This window comes from Mesoplodon bidens, assembly GCF_964165515.1.
Source record: "Mesoplodon bidens genome assembly, chromosome: 9".
Taxonomy (NCBI): domain Eukaryota; kingdom Metazoa; phylum Chordata; class Mammalia; order Artiodactyla; family Ziphiidae; genus Mesoplodon; species Mesoplodon bidens.
Genome location: NC_138166.1, coordinates 45,503,965 through 45,531,899, shown reverse-complemented (window position 1 = coordinate 45,531,899; position 27,935 = coordinate 45,503,965). Strand labels below are relative to the sequence as shown.

General features: G+C 40.3%; 1 protein-coding gene across 1 annotated transcript in view; it reads right to left on the bottom strand.

Moving 5' to 3' along the window:
- Positions 1-27,935, bottom strand: part of COL28A1 (collagen type XXVIII alpha 1 chain) — a gene marked incomplete at its 5' end in the record, with an annotated part of 152,152 nt that overhangs the window by 97,301 nt on the left and 26,916 nt on the right. The window contains 2 exon segments of the mRNA XM_081243661.1: positions 4,124-4,192; positions 5,308-5,367. Of these exon segments, the coding sequence (XP_081099787.1) occupies positions 4,124-4,192; positions 5,308-5,367 (129 nt within the window).

Genomic DNA, 27,935 nt, shown 5'->3' with positions numbered 1-27,935 from the left:
TTATTATGACATTTTGGGAGAATATTTTCATGTATTACTTGAGATCCTTCCCATCTTTGTTATGATTTTAGTTCCCAATTAAATCAAAGACATCACAATGTCACTCTAATTTGTGTAATTGTGATTGGATAGCAAGAAAACAAACAAGAATTTCATGTTCTGGCAATATCATGAAAACTCTCTAGCTACAAACAGAAGGGCAAGTAATACACATTTTTCTTTAAAATGAAGGCCCCCAAAATCAATAAATAAGGGAAATCATGGGGTTCCAAAACAAAAAGAGCACTGAACACTAGAGGTAAGCATGTAAGCTGACACTGTAACTGTTCTGGCTAAAAAGTGTGGTTGTGGGCTTCCCTGGTGGCACAGTGGTTGAGAGTCCGCCTGCCGATGCAGGGGACACGGGTTCGTGCCCCAGTCTGGGAGGATCCCGCATGCCGCGGAGCGGCTGGGCCCGTGAGCCATGGCTGCTGAGCCTGTGCGTCCGGAGCCTGTGCTCCACAACGGAAGAGGCCACAGCAGTGAGAGGCCTGCGTACCGCAAAAAAAAAAAAAAAAAAAAAAAAAAAAAGTGTGGTTGTCTGGTAGGACAAAGTCTTGTAGTATAAGAGGGAGAACCAGGAGCAAAGACTTTGGCTCACTCGATGGAAAACAAGGAGAAAATTAGAACTAAGATCCACCCCCCCATAAAGCTAGGACCTTCAAAGTTATATATCTTCAACGAAAGGGCAGGGTGGAAAAAAGCCATCCCATAAACACAGTGTTATGAATGACAAGAATCTTGTCTACCTTCACTTGGGCTCTAAATGGGCCCCAAAACTCCTAACCTGGTCCTGTGCTGTGTATGGGTTTGTAGTTTCAAGTGACACCACGTTGGTGGTCTGGGGACACCTTAATCAAGACAATAGCATCAAGGATGTGCCTGGAGCACATAAGAGATGCAAATGCACACTTCTTTCAAACATGCTCCACACAGAACACTTGGGATTTCACAGTCAAACCTGGCTGGCAGTGAGTTCAGATGTGAGGGTACAAAACATACAAGAAAATAATTCTCAGTGAGTAAAAGTGAGCCAGTATAATGTAAACTTCCCCAAGGTTGCCAAATAATAGGATAAAATAATAGAGACCAAAAAAGGAAGTATACTTTAATGGTCTTAAGAAAAGAATAGAAATATAAGAAGCAAAGAGGACAGTATAGCAAAAACATATTAGTAAAAAAAAAAAGGCAGATTTTTAAAAGTAGCTTTCAGAATTTTAAAAAATACTCATTAAGTTAAAAATACAAGGTATGATTTCAGGACATTTTGTAACCAGAAAAAGATAAATTTGTGAATTATGAGTTAAATTTGAGCAAATCACCTTAAAATGCAACTAAATATCTAACAGAATTTCTGAATAAATAGAGAATGGAAAAATAAAATATCTGAAGAGATAACAACTAAGAACTTTCAAAATTGTTGAATTCTCAGATTCATGAAACACATGAATTTGAAGCACACAAATATATCCATATTTATATGCATCATAGTAGATCTATGGAGACATTCAGTAAGTCCTTCAATGGTGGACAGTAATGGCAAATCCTTACTTGATTAATTGCCGGCCCCCCCCCACCAATTATGGCCATCATCATGACCCTCTCCATTATGAAGGAGTTCCGGCTAGTCAACATATTGATACTACCAATGTGACTGGCCCTTTCCAGAGAAAGTTGACATCAGGCATGCATGTACCTTTTGCAGATTGGTCACTCAGCAGTGGCAGTATCCATATTAGGTTTGTTAAAAGGAAGTTTATGTTGATCCTGTGTATAACCTCTATCCCAGCCACTCATTAAAGCTGAGTGGATGGGGCTTCCCTGGTGGCGCAGTGGTTGAGAGTCCGCCTGCCAATGCAGGGGATGTGGGTTCGTGCCCCAGTCCGGGAGGATCCCACATGCCACGGAGCAGCTGGGCCCATGAGCCATGGCCACTGAGCCTGCACGTCTGGAACCTGTGCTCCACAACAGGAGAGGCCACGACAGTGACAGGCCCGCGTACCGCAAAAAAAAAAAAAAAAAAAAAAAAAACTGAGTGGATGGTAGTAGAGCTGGGAAAATAGATTGATTGACATCCTGTCTACTTGTTTATTTAGAGCCTTCTTTTAAATGGATGTGGTTTGGTGAGCATTCACCTAGGACACAAATATCTTCATACTCTGTGTTCATGCAGAGAACAGGAGTCTATTTCCAGCTAGGCCAGCAAAACATGCTCAGTTTTCTTCTTCCTTTGTCTGTTCATATGGGGCTATAGGTGTGGCTTGTGGGAAAAGTAGCAATGGAGTAGATGCCATAGGAGTCTAAGCCAATTACTCATGAAACTATTTGTATCTTCAAGAATAATGATGAACTTCTACGACACGTAGCCTAGATGGCTTGTATAACACCCAGTTCATGATGAATAATTCAACATGGACTTCCCTGGTGGCGCAGTGGTTAAGAATCCGCCTGTCAATGCAGGGGACACAGGTTCGATCCTTGGTTCCAGAAGATCCCACATGCCGCGGAGCAACTAAGCCCATGTGCCACAACTACTGAAGCCTGCGAGCTCTAGGGCCCGTGTGCCACAACTACTGAGCTCGCGTACTGCAACTACTGAAGCCCACGTGCCTAGAGCCCATGCTCCGCAACAAGAGGAGCCACTGCAATGAGAAGCCCGCACACCACAACGAAGAGTAGCCCCTGCTCGCCACAACTACAGAAAACCAGCATGCAGCAACAAAGACCTAATGCAGCCAAAAAAAAAAAAAAATTCGACATATATGGTCGTGTATTGTCCCATGATTAGCCATTCAGTCTTTCCTAGGATCCAGCAGCAAGGCAGAGCTGTTTATTAAGTTAAAAGTAGGCACGTGGAAGAAAAAGAAGAGATCTTATGCTTGCTTCAAAAATCTCAGGTTCTTTTGGACAGTTTATAAAAGCCTTGCAGTGAAACATGAAGCTCACTTTTATTCCCACTTATTCAGAACATTGTGAAAAGATTTTTTCATTTCTGTCTAAAACTTCCCAAATTCTCTGCTGTACTCCCTCTATACACGGCAACCTATCTGGGCCTGTATATTTCTAGCTGATGTCATTTTGGTTTTCTAGGTTTCCAGCCTCTCCAGTGTAGAACCAGCAGTGTCTGCAGGGAGCTCATATTCTTCTTTTTCAGTGGTTTAGTTTTAAGAGACCTATCTAGTTAGTGGAAACACAGTAGATAATTAGACCAGTGTATTTTTCCTTTATATAATGTTCTCTTTTTTGAATTAGTGTATCAAGACATTGGTGAAAAGACTAGCCCTCAGATAGTATAGTACCATTTCATTCTCAGAGTACAGCAAGGAAGCACAGGTTTCTGTGAATATTATATGTGAGGAACTATGCAATGCAAAGCCCAATTGGGTGACCAACTATTCACAATCGGTTGTTTTTATTTTTACCCCAGCAAGTCAGCTACTGTTCTTTCCTGGGAGAATAATGATTACTTGAAAAGTTAAAAAGCTTCTTATTCCAGAACAGTCATGTTTTATTCGTTTCCTCTCCAGCTCTCTTTTGACAGAATTTTTTTTCTTTTCCAACAATAGTAAATATCAAAGCTACATAAGGTAGAAGCTGCAAATAACACAGGTATTACCTGTCTACCATGATCAATTCTAGCTTTAGAGTATACTCACGGGTTAGGTAATGAGCAACGTCCTTATTCTCAGTGATTTTCTCATGGTTACAGGGAAGTCAATTACAAAGTATAGACATTAGGTATGAATCTAGATCTATCTCCTAGGAAATTTTGACATATGAGAACTCCTTCCTTCTAGGACAAACTGATTAATCTCACAAAAGATTACAGTAAGAGAGAGCCTGTTGTACATATCCTATAAATATAAATAGATAGATAGATAGGTAGATAGATAAATAGATAGATAGATATCCCTATTTCAAATGTTATGAAAAATAACACTTGGATCTGGTCTTTATATATTTATCGTCTTTTGTTGTTTAAAAAGATAAAGATGGCTTAGTTTAACCATTTATTCTAACCCAAAAGAGCATATAAGAACTATATTTGTCCTTTTAATTCCACCTAGAATTTCTTGCTACTCACCGTCTGGCCCAGCTCACCGACACCAATCGGTCCTGGAGGCCCAGTTCTTCCTTCCTGGCCTCTTTCCCCCTAGGAGGAAGAAATAATTGAATGAAAGTTTGCTTTTTTAAAAGAAGAATACACATAGCACAAAATACTCTGGAGATTTCAACAAAGATAAATAGCAAAATTGTCAAATTTTTCAAACTCTTAAAGATTAAAAAAAAACCTAGAGGAGGAAAAATGCCTTGAATTTAAGTGAACAAATTACCCCCAAACGTTCCTCATTCCTTCTTGTCTAAACGCAATTTCAGCTTTCAGAAACGATTACATAGCAATTGACAGGTCAGACTGTGTACGACTCTTTTTGGTTACTGAAATGACCAAGTTAACAATGCCCGTGCTGTTCTCTGCCCCTCGCCACCATCCGGGGATGCATCCCCCGCCACCCTGCCCTGTTCCATTTCACCTCGCCCTTCAGTTCTGTTTCACATTTCTTCTCCTTCAGAACTCTTCTCCAGTAACTCTGCCAGTATAAACTCCACCTTCCCTGGAATCTCAATGTGCTTATTGTCTAAATGCATTCCATGGTGACACCTGATTACATTCGAAGTGCACTGTTTTGTACTGCTCTCTGGTTTAGCCCCGCGTCGAAGTCTTATTGTCCCAATGACATAGAAAAGCCATTTAAAATAAGCACTTCTGCTCTAGTACATCCTGCATGATGTAGAGCACCCAAGGTTGTTGGGTGTTCTAGTCCTTTCTAGTTCCCTACAAACCTCTCCGTCAACATTTACTTATTCAGTGTCATGGTTCTTCTGGTTTCTGCCCCTCCGTGCTTATTTGATGTGAGCAGGTGATAGTTGACATGTTAAGGTGTTTCACTTCCCAGTAACGTTTTTGCATGCCAACATGTAAAATCCATGAAAACTCAACAGAGCTAGATGTATGTTGGCAAGAGGGTGGGTATTTGGAGACAAGCAAAATTTTCATTCCAACCAAATCAAAAAATACATAGAGTATTCTTGTGGTAACTGCCCCTGACCAGGGCATTGCAGTGTCCAAGCATCCAGCCTGTAAGTAACTTATACAGACAGCCTCCTTGTATCCATGAGGGTAACACTGAGCAGAGTTCAAATCACAGCTCCCCCAGCCCTACAATAAATTCAGTAGTCATCAATGGGCCGAGAGACCAGTATCTTTACCTTAATACCTGGCTGTCCAATACCAGGGGCTCCTGGAGGACCACGAGGACCAGGTTCACCCTAGAGGAAGAAACAGTGACATGTTAGGTCAACTCCATAGTATTTGTTGAGCAGCTCTTAGACGTATAGTGATGTGATAGGGGCTTTGAGGGCATCAACAAAACCTAGCGCACAGTCTCCACCCTCAAGTGTTTACCATCCAGTTGGACAGACAGCACAGACCCAGGATGGACTTAGCCATGACCCAGTATCTAGGGTTCATGAAAATGTCTCCATTTTAATTTTTAAAATCAGAATAAAAAATAAACATAATAATAGTATATATAATAATGAATACAGTCTGGAGTACATTTTTCTTTATACCAACTCAGTTGTAAAATATAATTTTAAACATTTTTATGGAGGAAAGTACCTAGAAAGGCAGAAGTTTTTAGGATCCATGAAAGTCATCACGTGGCCCTCACTCATTTGTTCAATACATCTTTATTAAGTGCTTCTGACAGACACATTTGTTTTCTACCCAGGGATCATCCTCTCCTTTCTTTCTTCCCTGCTGTTAGAAGTCTGACCTGTTCAGGTCAGTGGGCAACTATTCTTCGCCCTCAGATGTGTAGGATGAATGATAATCCGTCTAAAACAAGGGTAGAATCTTTCCCTTTGCCACTGATTAATCTAGGTTAATCCTTTGACTCAGTTCTGATAAATGAGATGTGGGGACCTTACTGGATGCAAAGAGAAGCTTTTGCCTCTGCTTCTTTCTTCCTACTTGGAGATGTGATAGCTGTCTTGTAACCATGAGGCAACAGTCTCTCAGATGAATGCCAACAGTTGAAGAGGATGATGCAGAAAAAATTTAAAAGAGCCTGGCTCCGGGGCTTCCCTGGTGGCGCAGTGGTTGGGAGTCTGCCTGCCGGTGCAGGGGACGCGGGTTCGAGCCCTGGTCTGGGAGGGTCCCACATGCCGCGGAGCAGCTGAGCCCGTGCGTCACAACTGCTGAGCCTGCGCATCTGGAGCCTGCGCTCCGCAACGGGAGAGGCCGCGACGGTGAGAGGCCCGCGCACCGCGATGAAGAGTGGCCCCCGCTCGCCGCAGCTAGGGAAAGCTCTCGCACAGAAACGAAGACCCAACACAGCCATAAATAAATAAATAAATAATTTATTAAAAAAAAAAAAAAAAAAAGAGCCTGGCTCCTAGACAACCGCACTGAGCTCCCGATACAGTCCTAGACTACCTACCTTCAAACATTCTGTTTACTCAACAAGAAGCGTTCTTATGATTTAAGCCACTATTAGTCGAGATGTTTGTTACTAGAAACCAGAAGCATTTTCAGTTAATATAGTCTATGATGTGGCAGGCCCATCATAGAATTCAGGCATTATAGAACTGAGACCACGGCACTCAAACTCCTGCATTTCACAGGTGAGGAACCTGAGTCCCAGAGGGGTTACCTGGCCTTCACAAACTCACACCTCAGTATCACCCACAGGGATATGGGTCTTTAGGTCTCTCAGGCTTCTGGTCCTTTGGCATGTTGATAGAGGAAAGGAGAGTGGCTATTGATTACCATTTCTTTTTTTATAAGGCTAATTTTTTCTGTTTATCAAAATAATGTATCTTCACTGTAGAAAATTTGCCATATATTGAAAAGCATACAAAGAAAATTTTACATTATCTATCTATAACAACTGTTAATTTTTGGTGTGTTTCCTTCGGGTTTTTTTATTGTTATTTTTTTAGAATTCTATTGAAGTATAGTTGATTGACAATGTTGTGTTAATTTCTGCCATACCGCAAAGTGACTCAGTTACACATATATATATTCTTTTTCATTATGGTTTATCACAGGATAGTATATAGTGAATATAGTTCCATGTGCTATACAGTAGGACTTTCTTGTTTATCCATTCTGAATATTATAGTTTATAATAGTTTGCATCCACTAACCCCAAACTCCCAATCCATCCCTCTGCCACCCCCCTCCCCCTTGGCAACCACAAGTCTGTTCTGTATGTCTGTGAGTCTGTATCTGTTTCATAGATATGTTCATTTGTGTCATGTTTTAGATTCCACATATAAGTGATATCATATGGTATTTTTCTTTCTCTTTACATACATGCATGTACCTCTAATTTATGTTAAGAAAAATTTCAAAGCATGCTTGTGTTGGAGATAATGAATATTTGCTATTTAAAATTTCACTAAACTTACAGATTTTTCTCTTCTCTTCATCCTTTTATAAGCCAACAGACAGGAAGTGGAGACAAACCTTCTCCCAGGTTGAGGGGAACAAAGGAATTTCCACTAAGCTAAAGCCTCAATTCTCCCCAGAGGCTTGTGATTTTGGAGGGGACTCTTAGTAACTAGAGCAATGTTATATTGATATGGTAGAGGCATTACTTGAAAGAAGTTTGTTGACTTTAGCCAAATGCAAAGGGGAACAGAAGAGAAAGGAGAAAGGTCACAGTTAAATCGCCTCCCTAAAAGATATGTCGAGGCTCAAGATGAATCAAACAAAGAAAACCTGTCTCAAAATCAGTTGATTGTAAGAGTTCATGATGCTTTGGCGTTTGAATTGAAAAGTACCTTCTGTTTATCCTTTTGAGTACAAGTCAATCTGGCAGATAAATCAACCTGAATTTTTTCCTTTAAAATTCAAGGTTCTAGGGCCTCCCTGGTGGCGCAGTGGTTGAGGGTCCGCCTGCCGATGCAGGGGATACGGGTTCGTGCCCCGGTCCGGGAGGATCCCATATGCCGCGGAGCGGCTGGGCCCATGGGCCATGGCCTCTGAGCCTGCGCGTCCGGAGCCTGTGCTCCGTGGCGGGAGAGGCCACAGCAGTGGGAGGCCCGCGTACCGCCAAAAAAAATAAAATAAAATTCAAGGTTCTAGTTATCTTTTAATATAGGTTAAATTTTCTGAATCAGCCAAGTAATTGCCATTCTTATCTTTTACATGTTCTTGGCCATGGTATTTCTCTCTGTATAATATCAGACAAATATTCTCTCTTTGGGGAGAATATAACATTTCTCCCCAAATTTGAAGTTGTTTTCTTAATCTCAAGTTTAAGTGCTAGAGAATATTCAGTTTCCTAAAGATTCCAAATTTTAACTTCAAAGAATCTTTCCTTATAACTTCTTGTGCTCTCCATTCAAGCTGGAATCACCTTGTCCGTTACACGGCATAGGGGTGAATGTTTCCATCACTTAGCAAAGGAACACCAAGTACTTGCTATGTGGATGGTAATAAATAGAAGTTTAAAACAAAGGCCCCACACTCAAGGGGCTAGTTTGAGAGGTAAAACACACCATTAAAATAATGATAATGATGATAATAATAATAATGGTATAAGGCTCTAAGTTCCCTATTCTCTTCATTCCCTGCCCTTTGGTATGTAGTTTGGTTCTGTAATGGATCAGAAGGCTTTTAAATGTATTATGTATTTGGAGGAGAATTTGAGTGTTTTATAGTGGAAGCTCTGCCCTACTGTGTACTTGTCCCTATGTTTGATCTAAAACAAACAAGAGCACAGGTTGGTGAGAAAGTTTCCCAGCTCTGGACAAGGTGCTGGTTCTGCTGTTAACTTGAAATGAGGGAGCCAGGAGAGCCAAGAGGATAAAGAACTATATTACCCTTGAGCGCATGAGCTCCCTTTAGCCTTGGTCCCCTACCAACAGCAACTGAGAGACTTCCTAATATTGCTTTTTCAGGGGAATTACAGGGATATGAGGTTATAGAGGGGCCACTTTCCCTTACCTGAACACAGCCCCATAGCAACATATCTTCACACTTTACCTGCTTAAATTTATTTCCCGGGAGGCTTGCATCTCAACCTAGGACGTGCAGAACAGTATTGGTCCATAATTAATGTCTATCCCTGTCACACTTCCCCTTTCCCTTTCCTACAGAGATTCCTGAGATGGTAAAGAAAGTGGTTCTGATTGTAAAATACCATAGCTGGATAAGACAGAACAGGAAGAAAAGAGTCAGCACTCTACTCCGAATGATTTTCCTGGAATTCACCAAGGGAACATAGCCTTGAAAGACTCCAGGCTTGATTCCTTCTTTGCTATTATTCCTGCCCTAATCCTCACCAACAAACACACCCACAGATTGAATACCCTCAGTACTACTTATTATTTCTCTACTCCACTTTCTTTAAACATCAGGGGGATATACAAAGAGGACTGGGTTAAAGTCGATAGCCCCAGAGAAGTCTGTGTCTCATGGCCTTTGGATGAGTGTGAGTGAAAGTGAACATGAGTGTAAGCATGTGAGGGGCATCGAGGAGGTTAGGTAAACCACTTTGATCCTTCTCAGAAATTAAGGATGCCTATGCTATGGACCTCAAGATGGAAGAAAGCCAATGTTTAATAAAACCTACTGCTTTCAAGCACTGCCCTGACACTTCATATAGATTATCACATTTAATCTTCTAACAATCTTAGGAAATTGGTGTTTTTTCCTATTTTATGATGTAGGAATATAATCTTCATTTTTAAATTCATTTTTCAGTATGCATGGTATCACAGGAAAAAAACCCATGGCTTTTTCATTCAGTCAGTGTAGTTGAATTCTGGTTCTATAATTTACTAACAGTTTGAGCTTCTGCAAGATCCCCATATGCAAAATGAGGATCATTATATCTACCTTGCAGCATTGTTGAGAGGATTTGAAATATTGTCTTAAAACATCTAAGTCATAACCAGTCACATGGTAGCTGTATCATATGTGTAGAGCAATTGTTATTCACCAGACTTGCATTGAGCACCAACCTGGTACCCAGTACCCCCTAACATAATTATAGACATAAATCAGGTTGCACCTGTACTTTGCAGACACTTAGAATCTGGCTGGAGAGGCAAACGAATATAAAACAAAATATAAGCATGTGAATTAGCTATAAAAAGTGTATTAACAGAGCATGTAAGACTCTGAGGCAGAAATGGTTAATTCTACCTTAAGGAATTGGGAAAGTTTTATATAGTAGTGGAGACATTTGCTCTGAACAAAAATGTAAGAATCATATTTAATCTAGTAGGAGAGAGGGGGAACGAAAGTTCTGGAGAAGGAGAGAGTGTGAGGCATAAAATGATGTGAAATGTGCTGGGGACAGTCAGCAGCTCTGTGAGGCAAGCGGACAGGAATGAGGTGACGACAGCATCACTGTCTGGAGCTGCAGTGTCCACTGGACATATACAGTGAGCCACATTTGTCATTTTAAAGTTTCTAGTAGCCACACGAAGGAAGTAATAACAGATTTTACTTAACCCAATGTACCCCAAATATTATCATTGCAACATATAAGCAATATAAAACTCTTACTAATGATTTTATTTTTCATTATTTTTAATGTTATGCCTTTGAAATCCTACGTGTATTTAACACTTATAGCACATTTCAATTCCGACTAGCCACATTTCAAGTGCTCAGAAGCCACGTATGGCTACTCTATTGGACAGTGCAGCTTTAGAGTGATTAAAGAGGCTGGAGGCTCGGGTCAGAACCATGGAGAGTACCAACATTTAAGTTGGGTGGGAGTGAAAGAACACAGAGATGTCTTGTGGGGATTTGGGGAAGACAGTGGCCCAGAAGAAATAAAGGGGGCAGGGAGAGCTGACCAAGGCAGTATAAAAGAAGTCAGGAAAAAGAGAATTTCAAAAGGAACTCATCCTTTCCAAAGACAAAGTCATATTCTTTCACTCACAGACCTGATCATCTTCCAGCATTCTCTATTTCAGGGAAGGGCATCAAGACCCCTCCACATGCCAAGCCAGAACTTAGGAGTCATTCTTAACATATCTCACTCCCTTATCCATCATATGCAATGCATCACCAACACCTAACAATATGCTCACAAGTCTCAAATCCATCCACCTCTGTGTCCTCTACCATGCCTCTATAGTCTACCCCAAATTAATACCATCTCTTGCTCAGACTATAGCAAAGTCCTTAATACTCTACATGCATCCATTCTAGCACATTCTAATTTATCCCCCACCCGTCCACTGCTGCCAGAGCAATCTTCTAATTTTAATCTGAGTAAAACCCTTCAAGTCCTTTCCCTTTGCTCTTAGGGTAAAGACAGAGCTCCTTCCAAGGCTTGTGAGCCCCTGCATGGTGTGGTCCTGTGGTCTTTTCAAAACTATTTGTTATTAGTTGCCTCTTCTCTAGCCACCCTAGCACCATTGGCCTTTGTTCAGTTCCTTGTACTTGCCATGTTCCCTCCTGCCACAGGGTCTTTGCATGTGCTGTTGTCTCTATCTGGGATGTGGTTACCTCTCTCTTTTCCTAGTTAATCCTTATTCATCCCTCAGATCTTATTTTAAACAGCATGGCTTCAGGGAAGGCCTCTCTGGTCAGGTAAAATCCCTATTCTAGAGGCACTGATAACATCATTTTCCTCTTTTTCAGAGCAACTTTTTCAGTTGCAACTTTGCATTTCTGCATGTGTTAATATGTCTCCCCATAGACTGTGGGAGGATGTCATGTGATTTTGCTCCGCTCTCCATTCTCAAAGTTTAGCTAATTGATATTATCTACTCAACCATCCAGGCCTCAAACATTTACTGAACAGTGACTAAGGAGCAGATATTGTGCCAGCTGCTAGAGGTGAACAAAACAGGAAACCTGGTCTAGGCAGGGGGAACTGGGGGTTTGGAATTGCTCCTCTGGCGTTCCCACTGGTTTACTTACGTTTTTAACTAAGAGCGACTGTGCATACATTACATAGTGATATAAAGTATTTATTGCACAGTTTTTGCTACAAACTTATCCAGATACAATTAATCATTTTTTTTTTCAGTTGAAGGCCAATAGATGGCCTAAGGTTACACTGTATGGAAAGTTCAGCTAGAGAAACCCAACACTTCTTATTCTGGACATTGGCTCTAACCAAAGTCAACATCTTTCCTTTCCCTAAAATAATAAATAATGAATGGTTGTCCAAGACTCTGAATTTTTTGAGGACAGAACTTTACCTCTTCTTGAATAATACAATTATAAATAATTTAGTCATACCTTGGGCTCTTAACATTAGATAGATGTTTTAGCAACTTCTTTTTATCGTTTCCCAGATATGTATAGCACCAACTGTAATAATTTAAGTCTTGTGACAAATATTCTCATACTTTCCCAGTGGACGAAAATGATGAATGAGCATTTTGTAGGTGCAAAATGGTTCAAGTATGGACAAAATACATTCTTAGCTGAAACTCAATGAAGTGATTACTGTATACAAAGGCTTGGGAGAAAAGTCAAGAAAAGCCCTTTTTTTTTTTGGAAAGAAGGAAAAACGGGGGTGGGGTGGAGGCATGAAACTAACATTTATCAAATTCTTGTTAAATCAAGCTCTATTTTTAGTTCCTAGTTTCTCTTATTTCAGAGAAGTGTTATGTAATAAAAGGCCTATTTTTAGAAAATATATCAGGCTAGCTTAGTTCTACATTAATGAAAAGAGGGTTGTCAAAATACTTAACTGCTTAATTATTGCTGATACATATGGCACTTACTATGTAACAGGTGTTATTCTAAGAGCTTTTCATGTATCAACTCATGTAATCCTCCGAACAACTCTGTTTTTAACCCATTACATTAATGAGAAAACTGAGGTATGAGGAGGAAAAGTGAGTTTCCCAAATCACAGAACTAATACAATATAGGGCTGGGTTTGGACCCCAGCAGTCTGGCTTTAGAGCCAGTGCTCTAACCACCATGCCAAACTGCCTCTTGGGACTTTTCCATTCTTAAAGTATTTCAAAAATCATTTGATTGCAGACTAAATTTATCTTTGTTACAAGATGAAAAACACAAAAATCAGATAGTTACATTCTACCCATAGTTGAAGAATCATCATATGAAGACAAAGAATCTCTAAAATAAAAATAAGCCACATGAAAGTATATACTATTACAAGCCAACTTATATGCCCTTTCAGGCACATAAAGTCTACCTGGATCAATGTTGTCACTGAATTAGTGGTAAAGTTAACATAAATAATAACTGGCAATACTGTAATCACACAATGTAACTCTACATATAAAGCAGTTATTAAGCAACTGCACTGTTGGAACCATCATTATTTAAAATCTCCAATTGCAATCTTTTTAAATAACATCTACTTGGGTAAGAGAAAAGATCACTGTTCACATACTCTACCTACTTATGCTTTTCAAAGAAGAAAAAACTCCATAATACCAAAGAATTGCTGGAGAATGTGATGAAAATTGTAGTGTTGTACCAGATTTTAGTAATTCAACTCCTTTTCTTGATTGCTATTATGTTAAAGTGAATGAAATTGACAATATACAGCTAGGTTTGACTTACAAAAAGGATGATTCATATGTTCCAATCTAATAGGAAAGTCATATTTCATTATATATAATAAAACCTAAGGAATTGTGTGTCATTTTCCTTAAAAGGAAGGACTGTTCCATGGCCCATCAGGAGAGCTTTTAAGAATCTAGGCTCTGGTGGACACTCTTAGGACTCCTCTAGCACGAAATGAGTGGCTGGAAACTATTCAGGTGAACCCTCTCCGTAAATTGGAGAAGAAGGACACCAATTTACGAGAGGAGAGAGGTTCATAACAGCGTGATATGTTTCCTAAAAACCTACTCTTGGAGACTGGGGGCAGAGGAAAGTGAGGAGAGTTATTGTTGAAAGAGTACAAAGTTTACGTTAGAATGATGGAAAAGTTTTGAGCACAGATAGTGATGACGGATACACAATATTGTGAGTGTATTTAATACCACTGAATTGTATGCTTAAAATGATAAATATTATGTATATTTTACCACAATTAAAAAAAACCTTCCTCTTAGAATAAACTTAATTTTCCCTGCTGCACTGTTGCTGCTGCAACTTAAATTAATTAAGAGCACTGGTATAAGTATTAAAAAAAAATTCTGACAGCGCTCTGAAGACATGCAGTAACTCATTGTGTTCCACATTAGTGCCCCACTTGACTGGGCCTGTGGGTTAGACTCAGCACCTTTGTGGGAAATTTTGGCAGCATTTTGGGTGCCTTGATCCGTCGGAGTTTTTGTCTTGGCAGGCTCTGCACACGCATGTGCACATACACACGCACGCAGGGTGTACCCCATCTGCTGAGGACCATATGTGTCAGAGATTTGGGGAGGAAAATCATCTGTCTTGAAGCCAATGGCTGACACGCCACATGTTCTGGCAGCCACTTCAAGTTGTCACTATTAGTTGTCTCACGTCAAATGAGTTAATAAGCTCATTTAGTACCCTGGTGGGCAGATAGGCACGTAGGTCAAAGCCCTTTCCACAAAAAGAATCGCTGGATTACTAATTATTCTTTCCCTTTAATTAGGCCCAGGACAGAAATAGCATTTAGAATTTGACATCCCCGAAGAAAAACAGCCACATAGTTTGGCAGCCTGTCTCTGATTCTGCATTAGACAGATATTTGTAATTAAAATTGTAAAGGGATTCTTCACACTGCTATACACTGAGCAGTCGCAACCTTGTTCAAAGGTGTTAGCCTGCCAGGAGAACCAGAAGGCCCATTATTGGTTTTGGACAACTGGAAAAGCTGACGTGTTTGAATACCCTGGACTTAAAAATACTTTTCATGAAGCCAAAAATATAGTTATTCTGTATTGAGAGCTATGAACTTAAAAAAGTTTTCTGTTTGATTATTCTGTACTAGGGATTGTTGATGTCTACATGTTTCACCTGATTTCCTTCCCATCAAGTTATAAGGAATTATATCCTATTAGAAATCATGATTTTTTTTTAGTGGTTGAAAGCAACATCATGATGTTAGGGGATTTTTAGGCTTTTGAGTTGTGTGAGAGCTGAAATAAAACTACACAACCTTCTAGTTTGAGGAGAAAGTTTCAGCTTCTTCGTAGTTCATATTTGTGGTATTTGAACTCTTTCCAAACCACAGTTGAAATATTATTTATGTTCAGTAGGTTGACCTACTAAAGCTGCTAAGTTAACTTTAAGTCAAATCAAGCATCGATATTCAAATAATGGCAAAACTAAAGAATGAATTTTTTTTTCTTTTTTTTTCTTTTGCGGTACGCGGGCCTCTCACTGTTGTGGCCTCTCCTGTTGCGGAGCACAGGCTCCGGACGTGCAGGATCAGCGGCCATGGCTCACGGGCCCAGCCGCTCCGCGGCATGTGGGATCTTCCTGGACCGGGGCACGAACCCGCGTCCCCTGCATCGGCAGGCAGACTCTCAACCACTGCGCCACCAGGGAAGCCCCAAGAATGAATTTTTAAAACTACTAAATCTTCATTAATGATATATCTGTTCTAGTGAAAATAGTGACATTATAGAAAACATAAGACTCTAACTTGTATATCTGAAACTGTAAAAAAAAAAAAAAAATTAAGTTCCAAGCCTCCATGCCTCTCTTAGAAGAAAGCAGAATTACAAATAACGCATTAGGTTATTCAAGGCACAAGAAGCTTCTGATGGATTACATCTATACTCTCCTGTTTCTATTTATTGTCCAGATATCTTGGAAGAATGGTCAAAATTCCTGGCTATTGCACCCTTCTCTCTGATTCCTTCCACAATCCATTGTCACCTCTCCAATCTCTCAAAGGTTTCCCAAACCTGCAAAATTGACAATCTAAGTGACTGCATAGGTCCTGCCTATTTGACCTGTCTGCAGTATGATACTGTTGACAGCTCATTCCATTTAAGACTATTTCCTCATTCATTCATTCATTCAACAAATATTTATTTGTTGCTTATCTTAAACATGTGTGAGTGTACATATAATAATTTTTTTCTCTCTCAGATATGATAGCAATACTCCTGACCCATTGTCCCTAGATTTTCTGCTTTGGATTTTTCAAAAACAGTGATGGACGTGTACATATCTATCTAATTCTCCTGCCAATGGTTCATATTTGAAAGAAGAGTGGCAATGTTTAAAGGTATAATGCACAGAAACTAAAAGGAAACTTGATTAGTACTCTTTCAGTTACCAAAATACATCCGCATTCCTAATAGCTATGTCAAAGGTGGACAGCCATCCCTGTTTTAAAAACTAACCTCTTCTCATAGAGCATTTTGAAGAAAACAGGATGATGTGTAGGGATGTTTACTAGGTTTACAATTTTAATTTCAGGATCTGTACATTTAGCTCTCATTTACTTAATTTCTTTATAAGAACACCAACTATGAAAAAAAATTATCTACCATGCTTGGGAACCTCAACAAATGGGATGGAAGTATGACAGAGCTAGGTAAGGAGGAGTAGGGTGTCCGAGGATCATGTGCAGTGCAGAGCTTTGGAGTGGGCTAAGTGCTTCATTTGCCCTCATTTACTTCCTTTAAAACATAAGTTTCACTTATTCACTAATACTAGGTCTGTTGTTTATTTTGGATGTGGGCTGGATGTTTGATTCACTGGAGATTATTTACCCTGACCATATCCATTTATTAAACTGGACCAGACTGGTGCTATTTCTCTATGAGTTTTTTTTAACATCTCAGAAGCTAAACTGAACATAAAGTAAGAGGACTTTGAGTTTCTTATACTTGAGTGTAGCACAAGAAGAAAACACGTAGGGGGGAAAAGCCCTGCAGAAAATGTATGAGCGTCCTAGAGTAGAAAAATGGAAGAAGTTAGAAGAAGGGAGGCAATACATCTATTAAGATAAATTACTATATAACATAAATATCACAGTATTTTTAAATTGAGGATTAACATGTGCTGCTTTGCCTTGGAGAAATACGTCAGGGATAATTCCTAATGCCCTTTTGGCCCTAGCACCGAAGCTCTCATGCTAGGATGCTTCAACGTGTCACAGGCTATTTCCTGCTCAGGCCACAGTGAGCAGTCCCTCCTCCCAGAGCACAAAGAGGGTCTTGGAAAGAGTAGATATGGATGAGATTTGAGAAGAAAACACCCTTCAGAAATAACCTCAGAAGGACATCAAGAAATGGCAAAGGGCTTCCCTGGTGGCGCAGTGGTTGAGAGTCCGCCTGCCGATGCAGGGGACACGGGTTCGTGCCCCGGTCCGGGAGGATCCCACATGCCGCGGAGCGGCTGGGCCCATAAGCCATGGCCGCTGAGCCTGCGCGTCCGGAGCCTGTGCTCCGCAACGGGAGAGGCCACAACAGTAAGAGGCCCGCATACCGCAAAAAAAAAAAAAAAAAAAAAAAAAAGAAATGGCAAAAATTACCTAATGTGGGCCTGGCACATCCAGCATTCTACTGTGTTTATTTGTTCAAAACTGATTTTGGTTACTTGTTCTCTGTGATTTGAGAGCCCTGCCAGTCTTGAACCATTCTTTCTCGTTATTGGAGGGCCCATTCTATGGCCAGATGGGATTGCCACCTGAACCACCACACCAGCCCTTGGAAGGCGGTGTAGGGTCCTTAGGCCCTCAGTTTTTACTGAGAAGGAGCACCGTGCTCTCTCGTTAGGGACATTGCCAGTTTGGTCCTAGGGATATGGCTTCTCAGATACTTGCGTGATGATAATTAGTTCTAATTGATTTTAGAGACTGATGGGATGTTCTTCTTATGAATACCACTCTTGACCCTCATGTATGGGAGAGGCTGAGGTGGCTTCCTTCTGAGAAACATCTATGTTTTGTTTCTAAGGCAACAAGGTCATTTAGGACAGAATACTACTTTACATATGGAGAATACTAACGACAGAAATGATTTGTGAAATAGGGCCAGAATCACATTTTTCCTTAATTTCTCACATGCTATTTTTTCCTTTTATTCTTTGGCCACCTTTTCTGCAAACCCTTTGATGAAGAAAACCCAACCACTAAAGCAACAGAATGGGATTGTTGCTCATCAGAGAGACTATTCATAAACTCAAATTCATAGGCAGGCCCTATCTAGAAACTCCCATGGAATCTTTGCAAATGTTGCAAGTCCAAATTTTCTATTTTAAGGTCTCCTAAGAGACAAAATATTTGAAAATGCACATTACTGGTTTCTTTTCCCCATGAGATTCCTTTCCTTCTTTTCCTTCATTTTCAGATGAACATTATAACCAAGTAGAAGTGCACTCTCAACAGACTTTTGTTTCCAGCCAGAGTACACTAGAGGGGGTAGACAGATGCAATTTCCATACTGTCCAAAAGAAAGGCATTTATCTCAGGTTGACTATCTAGGAAATTCAGCAGTTTTCCTAAGGAGAGAGATAAATATGGTGGTGAAGAGCAGACTGGCTGGGTTTGAATCCTGGCTCTGTTCCTTCCTAGCTGTGTAGACTTGAATCCATTGCTTAAATCCTCTGTGCCGTAGTAGCCTAATCTATACCGTGGGAGTGAGAATAGATCATGCCTCAGAAGGTGGTGTTATCTTAAATGGGTATTTAGAACTGTATCTGTGCATAGTAAATATACACTAAATAAGTGCTATCTGTTACTTTAGAAGCTTCAAAATAATAATCCTCCCTGTGTCCATTGGAAACTACAGAATTACTGAATTTTAAAGGTTTTTTTTTTTTTGGCATGAATTGCAAGAGCAATATCGTAAAACCATTTTGTAATAAAATGGTAATGGATAAAAAGAAATGTCACTATAAAACATTGTTTCCAGATTGAGCAAAAAAATAGTTTATTAAGTTTTTAAGATTTAGAAGTACATTCTGGGATGCAAGATGAAGTCATTCCCTGAAACCTGACTTTTAAGACAATACAAGAATAAATGTATAAAACCTAAGACAATTAATGAATGTGACATGTGTCTCTGGTTGACAGATCCAAAGAGGGGTAGAAATTAGTAATAGTCTCCAAGTAACAGTCAAGAGACCATTAAATCTGTGACCTTAAGCCAAAAATATAACTAGGAGAAAAATGAGAAGCTTACTCCCAGCTCACTCCATCCCAAGAACCCCCAATATTCTTTAGATACTGACATCTTTTTAACTGACAATGAATTTTTTGTGTTCACCTGGCAGTGAATTTTGTGATTTTTTTTTTTAAGTTTATTTATTTATTTTTTTAATTAGTTTCTGCTTTATAACAAAGTGAATCAGTCATACATATACATCTGTTCCCACATCCCTTCCCTCATGCACCTCCCTCCCTCCCACCCTCCCCATCCCACCCCTCCAGACGGTCACAAAGCACCGAGCTGATCTCCCTGTGCTCTGCGGCTGCTTCCCACTATCTATCTACCTTACGTTTGGTAGTGTATACACGTCCATGCCTCTCTTTCGCCTTGTCACAGCCCACCCTTCCCCCTCCCCATATCCTCAAGTCCATTCTCAAGTAGGTCTGCGTCTTCATTCCCGTTTTGCCCCTAGGTTCTTCATGACATTTTTTTTTTTAAATTCCGTATATATGTGTTAGCATACGGTATTTGTCTTTCTCTTTCTGACTAACTTCACTCTGTATGACAGACTCTAGGTCTATCCACCTCATTACAAATAGCTCAGTTTCGTTTCTTTTTATGGCTGAGTAATATTCCATTGTATATATATGCCACATCTTCTTTATCCATTCATCCGATGATGGACACTTAGGTTGTTTCCAGCTCCGGGCTATTGTGAATAGAGCTGCAATGAACATTTTGGTACATGTCTCTTTTTGAATTATGGTTTTCTCAGGGTATATGCCCAGTAGTGGGATTGCTGGGTCATATGGTAGTTCTATTTGTAGTTTTTTAAGGAACCTCCATACCGTTCTCCATAGTGGCTGTACCAATTCACATTCCCACCAGCAGTGCAAGAGTGTTCCCTTTTCTCCACACCCTCTCCAGCATTTATTGTTTCTAGATTTCTTGATGATGGCCATTCTGACTGGTGTGAGATGATATCTCATTGTAGTTTTGATTTGCATTTCTCTAATGATTAATGATGTTGAGCATTCTTTCATGTGTTTGTTGGCAGTCTGTATATCTTCTTTGGAGAAATGCCTATTTAAGTCTTCTGCCCATTTTTGGATTGGGTTGTCTGTTTTTTTGCTATTGAGCTGCATGAGCTGTTTATAAATTTTGGAGATTAATCCTTTGTCAGTTGCTTCATTTGCAAATATTTTCTCCCATTCTGAGGGTTGTCTTTTGGTCTTGTTTATGGTTTCCTTTGCTGTGCAAAAGCTTTGAAGTTTCATTAGGTCCCATTTGTTTATCTTTGTTTTTATTTCCATTTCTCTAGGAGGTGGGTCCAAAAGGATCTTGCTGTGATTTATGTCATAGAGTGTTCTACCTATGTTTTCCTCTAAGAGTTTGATAGTTTCTGGCCTTACATTTAAGTCTTTAATCCATTTTGAGCTTATTTTTGTGTATGGTGCTAGGGAATGATCTAATCTCAAACTTTTACATGTCCCTGTCCAGTTTTCCCAGCACCACTTATTGAAGAGGCTGTCCTTTCTCCACTGTACATTCCTGCCTCCTTTATCAAAGATAAGTTGGCCATATGTGCGTGGGTTTATCTCTGGGCTTTCTATCCTGATCCACTGATCTATCTTTCTGTTTTTATGCCAGTACCAGACTGTCTTAATTACTGTAGCTTTGTAGTATAGTCTGAAGTCAGGGAGCCTGATTCCTCCAGCTCCGTTTTTCGTTCTCAAGATTGCTTTAGCTATTCGGGGCCTTTTGTTTTTCCAAACAAATTTTGAAATTTTTTGTTCTAGTTCTGTGAAAAATGCCATTGGTAGTTTGATAGGGATTGCATTGAATCTGTAGATTGCTTTCGGTAGTAGAGTCATTTTCACAATATTGATTCTTCCAATCCAGGAGCATGGTATATCTCTCCATCTATTTGTATCATCTTTAATTTCTTTCATCAGTGTCTTATAGTTTTCTGCATACAGGTCTTTTGTCTCCTTAGGTAGGTTTATTCCTAGATATTTTATTCTTTTTGTTGCGATGGTAAATGGGAGTGTTTTCTTGATTTCATTTTCAGATTTTTCATCATTAGTGTACAGGAATGCCAGAGATTTCTGTACATTAATTTTATATCCTGCTACTTTACCAAATTCATTGATGAGCTCTAGTAGTTTTTCGGTAGCATCTTTAGGATTCTCTATGTATAGTATCATGTCATCTGCAAACAGTGACAGCTTTACTTCTTCTTTTCCAATTTGGATTCCTTTTATTTCCTTTTCTTCTCTGATTGCTGTGGCTAAAACTTCCAAAACTATGTTGAATAAGAGTGGTGAGAGTGGGCAGCCTTGTCTTGTTCCTGATCTTAGTGGAAATGGTTTCAGTTTTTCACCATTGAGGACAATGTTGGCTGTGGGTTTGTCATATATGGCCTTTATTATGTTGAGGAAAGATCCCTCTATACCTACTTTCTGCAGGGTTTTTATCATAAATGGGTGTTGAATTTTGTCGAAAGCTTTCTCTGCATCTATTGAGATGATCATATGGTTTTTCTCCTTCAACTTGTTAATATGGTGTATCACATTGATTGATTTGCGTATATTGAAGAATCCTTGCATTCCTGGGATAAACCCCACTTGATCATGGTGTATGATCCTTTTAATGTGCTCTTGGATTCTGTTTGCTAGTATTTTGTTGAGGATTTTTGCATCTATGTTCATCAGTGATATTGGCCTGTAGTTTTCTTTCTTTGTGACATCCTTGCCTGGTTTTGGTATCAAGGTGATGTCGGCCTCATAGAATGAGTTTGGGAGTGTTCCTCCCTCTGCTATATTTTGGAAGAGTTTGAGAAGGATAGGTGTTAGCTCTTCTCTAAATGTTTGATAGAATTCACCTGTGAAGCCATCTGGTCCTGGGCTTTTGTTTGATGGAAGATTTTTAATCACAGTTTCAATTTCAGTGCTTGTGATTGGTCTATTCATATTTTCTATTTCTTCCTGAGTCAGTCTTGGCAGGTTGTGCATTTCTAAGAATGTGTCCATTTCTTCCAGGTTGTCCATTTTATTGGAATAGAGTTGCTTATAGTAATCTCTCATAATCTTTTGTATTTCTGCAGTGTCAGTTGTTACTTCTCCTTTTTCATTTCTAATTCTATTGATTTGAGTCTTCTCCCTTTTTTTCTTGATGAGTCTGGCTAATGGTTTGTCAATTTTGTTTATCTTCTCAAAGAACCAGCTTTTAGTTTGGTTGATCTTTGCTATCGTTTCCTTCATTTCTTTTTCATTTATTTCTGATCTGATCTTTATGATTTCTTTCCTTCTGCTAGCTTTGGGGTATTTTTGTTCTTCTTTCTCTAATTGCTTTAGGTGCAGGGTCAGGTTGTTTACTCGAAATGCTTCCTGTTTCTTAAGGTGGGATTGTATTGCTATAAACTTCCCCCTTAGAACTGCTTTTGCTGCGTCCCATAGGTTTTGGGTCGTCGTGTCTCCATTGTCATTTGTTTCTAGGTATTTTTTAATTTCCTCTTTGATTTCTTCAGTGATCACTTCGTTATTGAGTAGTGTATTGTTTAGCCTCCATGTGTTTGTATTTTTTACACATCTTTTCCTGTAATTGATGTCTAGTCTCATAGCATTGTGGTCGGAGAAGATACTTGATACAATTTCAATTTTCTTAAAATTACCGAGGCTTGATTTGTGACCCAAGATATGATCTATCCTGGAGAATGTTCCATGAGCACTTGAGAAAAATGTGTATTCTGTTGTTTTTGGATGGAATGTCCTATAAATATCAACTAAGTCCATCTCGTTTAATGTATCATTTAAAGCTTGTGTTTCCTTATTTATTTTCATTTTGGATGATCTGTCCATTGGTGAAAGTGGGGTGTTAAAGTCCCCTACTATGAGTGTGTTACTGTCGATTTCCCCTTTTATGGCTGTTAGTATTTGCCTTATGTATTGAGGTGCTCCTATGTTGGGTGCATAAATATTTACAATTGTTATATCTTCTTCTTGGATCGATCCCTTTATCGTTATGTAGTGTCCTTCCTTGTCTCTTCTAATAGTCTTTATTTTAAAGTCTATTTTGTCTGATATAAGAATTGCTACTCCAGCTTTCTTTTGATTTCCATTTGCATGGAATATCTTTTTCCATCCCTTTACTTTCAATCTGTATGTGTCTCTAGGTCTGAAGTGGGTCTCTTGTAGACAGCATATATATGGGTCTTGTTTTTGTATCCATTCAGCCACTCTGTGTCTTTTGGTGGGAGCATTTAGTCCATTTACATTTAAGGTAATTATTGATATGTATGTTCCTATTCCGATTTCCTTAATTGCTTTGGGTTCGTTATTGTAGGTATATTCCTTCTGTTGTGTTTCTTGCCTAGAGAAGTTCCTTTAGCATTTGTTGTAAAGCTGGTTTGGTGGTGCTGAACTCTCTCAGCTTTTGCTTGTCTGTAAAGGTTTTAATTTCTCCATCAAATCTGAATGAGATCCTTGCTGGGTAGAGTAATCTAGGTTGCAGGTTTCTCTCCTTCATCACTTTAATTATGTCCTGCCACTCCCTTCTGGCTTGTAGGGTTTCTGCTGAGAGATCAGCTGTTAACCTTATGGGGATTCCCTTGTGTGTTATTTGTTGTTTTTGCCTTGCTGCTTTTAATATGATTTCTTTGTGTTTAATTTTTGACAGTTTGATTAATATGTGTCTTGGTGTATTTCTCCTTGGATTTATTCTGTATGGGACTCTCTGTGCCTCCTGGACTTGATTAACTATTTCCTTTCCCAAATTAGGGAAGTTTTCAACTATAATCTCTTCAAATATTTTCTCAGTCCCTTTCTTTTTCTCTTCTTCTTCTGGAACCCCTATAATTCGAATGTTGGTGCGTTTAATGTTGTCCCAGAGATCTCTGAGACTCTCCTCTGTTCTTTTCATTCTTTTTTCTTTATTTTGCTCTGCATCAGTTATTTCCACTATTTTATCTTCCACCTCACTTATCCGTTCTTCTGCCTCAGTTATTCTGCTATTGATCCCATCTAGAGTATTTTTCATTTCATGTATTGTGTTTTTAATCGATGCTTGATTCATCTTTAGTTCTTCTAGGTCCTTGTTAACTGTTTCTTGCATGTTGTCTATTCTATTTCCAAGATTATGGATCATGGAAATAGAATCTTGGATCAGCTTTACTATCATTATTCTGAATTCTTTTTCAGGTAGACTGCCTATTACCTCTTCATTTGTTAGGTCTGGTAGGTGTTTATCTTGCTCCTTCACCTGCTGTGTGTTTTTCTGCCTTCTCATTTTGCTTATGTTACTGTGTTTGGGGTCTCCTTTTTGCCGGCTGCAGATTCGTAGTTCCCGTTGTTTTTGGTGTCTGACCCCAGTGGCTAAGGTTGTTTCAGTAGGTTGTGTAGGCTTCCTGGTGGGGGGGACTAATTCCTGTGCTCTGGTGGTTGAGGCTCGATCTTGTCTTTCTGGTGGACAGGTCCACGTCTGGTGGTGTGTTTTGGGGTGCCTATGGCCTTATTATGTTTTTAGGTAGCCTCTCTGCTAATGGGTGGGGTTGTGTTCCTGCCTTGCTAGTTGCTTGGCATAGGGTGACCCGCACTGTAGCTTGCTGGTCGTTGACTGAAGCTGGGTGCTGGTGTTGGGATGGAGATCTCTGGGAGATTTTCGCTGCTTGATATTATGTGGAGCTGGGAGGTCTCTTGTGGACCCGTGTCCTGAAGTTGGCTCTCCCACTTCAGAGGCACAGCACTGGCTCCTGGCTGCAGCACCAAGAGCCTTTCATCCACCCGGCTCAGAGTAACAGGGAGAAAAAGTAGAAAGAAAGAATTAGTAGAAGAAAGAAAGAGAGAGGGAAAGAAAGGAAGAAGGGAAGAAAGGAAGGAAGGAAGGAAGGAAGAAAGAAAGGAGGGAGGGAGGAAGGAAAGAAAAAGAAAGTGGAAAGAAGAAGGGTGGGAGGGAGGAAAGAAAAAGAAAGAAGGAAAGGAGGAGCGGAGGGAGGGAGGGAGGAAGGGAGAGTAGGATAAAAAGAAAGAGCAGGTAAAGTAAAATAGAATAAAGTATGAAATATAGTAGCGTTATTAAAATTAGAAAGTAATTATTGAAAAAAAAAAAAAAACCGGACCGATAGAACCCTGAGACATATGGTGGAAGCAAAGCTATACAGAGAGAATCTTACACAGAAGATTACACATACACATTCACAAAAAGAGAGCAGGGGGAAAAATCAAAAATCTTGCTCTCCAAGTCCACCTCCTCAATTTGGGATAATTCGTTGTAAAAAGATGAAAAGGGCGAGAAGTCTGAAATCTTGCTCTCTAAGTCCACCTCCTTAATTTGGAATAATTCGTTGTAAAAAGAGGAAAAGGGGGGAAAGTCTTAAATCTTGTCCTCAAAGTCCACTTCCTCAATTTGGGATGATTCGCTGTCCATTCATGCACTCCACAGACGCAGGGCACATCAAATGGACCGTGGAGCTTTAATCCGCTGCCTCCGAGGCTGCACAGAGAGATTTCCCTGCCTCTGCTCTCACAGCTCCCGGGTCTCAGCCTTGGACCTGGCCCCGCCTCTGCACGTAGGTCGCCGGAGGGCGTCCGTTCTTCGCTCAGACAGGACGGGTTTAAAGGAGCCGCTGATTCGGGGGCTCTGGCTCACTCAGGCAGAGGGGAGGGAGGGGCGCGCAGTGTGGGGCGGGCCTGCGGCGGCAGAGGCCGGCGTGACGTTGCAGCAGCCAGTGGCGCTCCGTGCGCTTTCCCGGGAAAGCCGTCCCCGGGTCTCGGGGACCCCGGCAGTGGCGGGGTGCACAGGCCCCCCGGAAGGCGGGGCGGACAGTGACCCGCGCTCGCACACAGGCCCCGCGGCGGCGGCAGCAGCGGCGGCGGCGGGCCGCGGCGGGCGGCGGCGGGCGGCGGCGGCCGCGGCGGCGGCGGCCCACGCCCGTCTCCGAGGTCCGTGCCTTACCTGCGGCTCGTGCCTGTCTCCGGCGCTTCCCCAAGCAGCCCTCTTGATGCCCTCTCCTCGCGCACCAGGAAACAAAAGGGAAAAAAGTCTCTTGCCTCTTCAGCAGCTCCAGACCCTTTCCCCGGACTCCCTCCGGGCTAGCCGTGGTGCACTAACCCCTTCAGGCTCTCTTCCTGCCGCCAGCCCCAGTCCTTTCCCTGCGCTCCCGAATTTTGTGATTTTAAACTGTGATAATTTTACGTTAAATGTCTTCACCAAAATTTTTGAAAAAAAGAATGTTTTAAAAGAGAGTCCCTTGGAAAGTTGAAGTCCTCAGATACCTTTGGAAAAGTGACTCCTTTTATGATGATGATGCAAAAGTAGAGCATGAAGTGTTATGTCAGAAAATTACAGCCTCCCCCAATATACTTGACTCATTATTTATTCTAAGAATTAATGCATTCTTAGAATTAAAAGCTAAATTCTGTGGAAATAAATCCACTTTAAAAGAAAAATCTGAGGAGTAACTGTATAAGACATGAAGAGAAATGGTCAAACGATGGCACGTTTTTATGAACTGCCATCACCCGTCTCCCGAAGCTGCGTGCCCTGCTCCCAGCCCAGCACCTCCACAGACGCCCTGATTTCCAGACTTCTCATTTTCCAAAATGAAAACTTTGGGCCAGTATGATTTCTAATATCCCTTGTGGCTCAAACAATCTATAATTCTATCACTGTTGCAAACTCCAAACCTGATCCCTGATTTTAAGCCTCTTTTTTCACAAACCTGTGAAAATTATCAGCTTAGGTAACCAAAGAATCCTAGAAATAAGCGTGGACTGTCAAAATATTTTCTTTTCCTTGCTGCAGGATTTTACCTACAGCCAAAGCAATTTTGTAAAAACTTCTACTCAGTATTCAGAAAAGCCAGTTCTTTCCCCCAGAGGGAATTAATCATAGGCAAGGACTGGAAAAGACAGTTTCCCCAGACAGCCTTAAGCACACGCCCACTGAGAAGCTCATTCTATTTTAATTTGCCAATTAAAACTGCCCCAGGAAATCACACGTTGTCATTATCTCATTAAAAATAGTGTCACTCCCTTACCTCTCTCTGGAAAAAAGAACAGTCAAGTAGCCCAACTGCTCCCCACAACTTAAATTTAATAGCACCCTTAAAAGATTGGCTTTATCTAGGGTCCTCTGGGGACAGTACTGTCTGCTGTTATTATTACTGCCACAAATTCCACAGATCTCCAGTCACTAACTCAACACCATTTATTAGATATTTACTATATCTGTGGAATTTACTAAGCACTGAGAAGTGTTAAAAAGGCACTAAAATGCTTGTTTTCAGCAAATTAATGGCCACTCTCATTGGAAAATGGAGTCTTATAAACGGGTCTTTTAAAGATCCCTTCTATCTCAACTTTTGGTTCCATCTGGCTCTTATTCAACCCCTCCCTATATGTCTTGCCTGGTTACCTGTGGAATGACAGTACAAGGCAGGTACTGATAGAGATTACACCCTCGCAATTTAAAAAAGTTTAATTTTTGTTGGTATGACAGGTTTTTTTTTTGTTGGTATATCCCTTCTCTTATAAACTGTGTATTGAGTTGACATTACCTGTGGGAAACAGAGTGATTTGAATTGTGTTGCTTATTACTACTTTTCAGTTTCTAGTGAGTCATAAAATGACTAAAAGGGCAGGAGTAAGATGGAAACACTGCAAAAATAATGGCTTATATTTAATAATGCCCCTTTGAATAAAATAATAATAATAAATGAAAAGACTATGACACTGTCTTCCTGCATGTACTTAAACATGATTCTGTGTATAACACCTGCAGGTTATTATGTATTTCCAAAGATTTGTCCTCAAAGAATCCATTGACTTCTGCCTAATAAA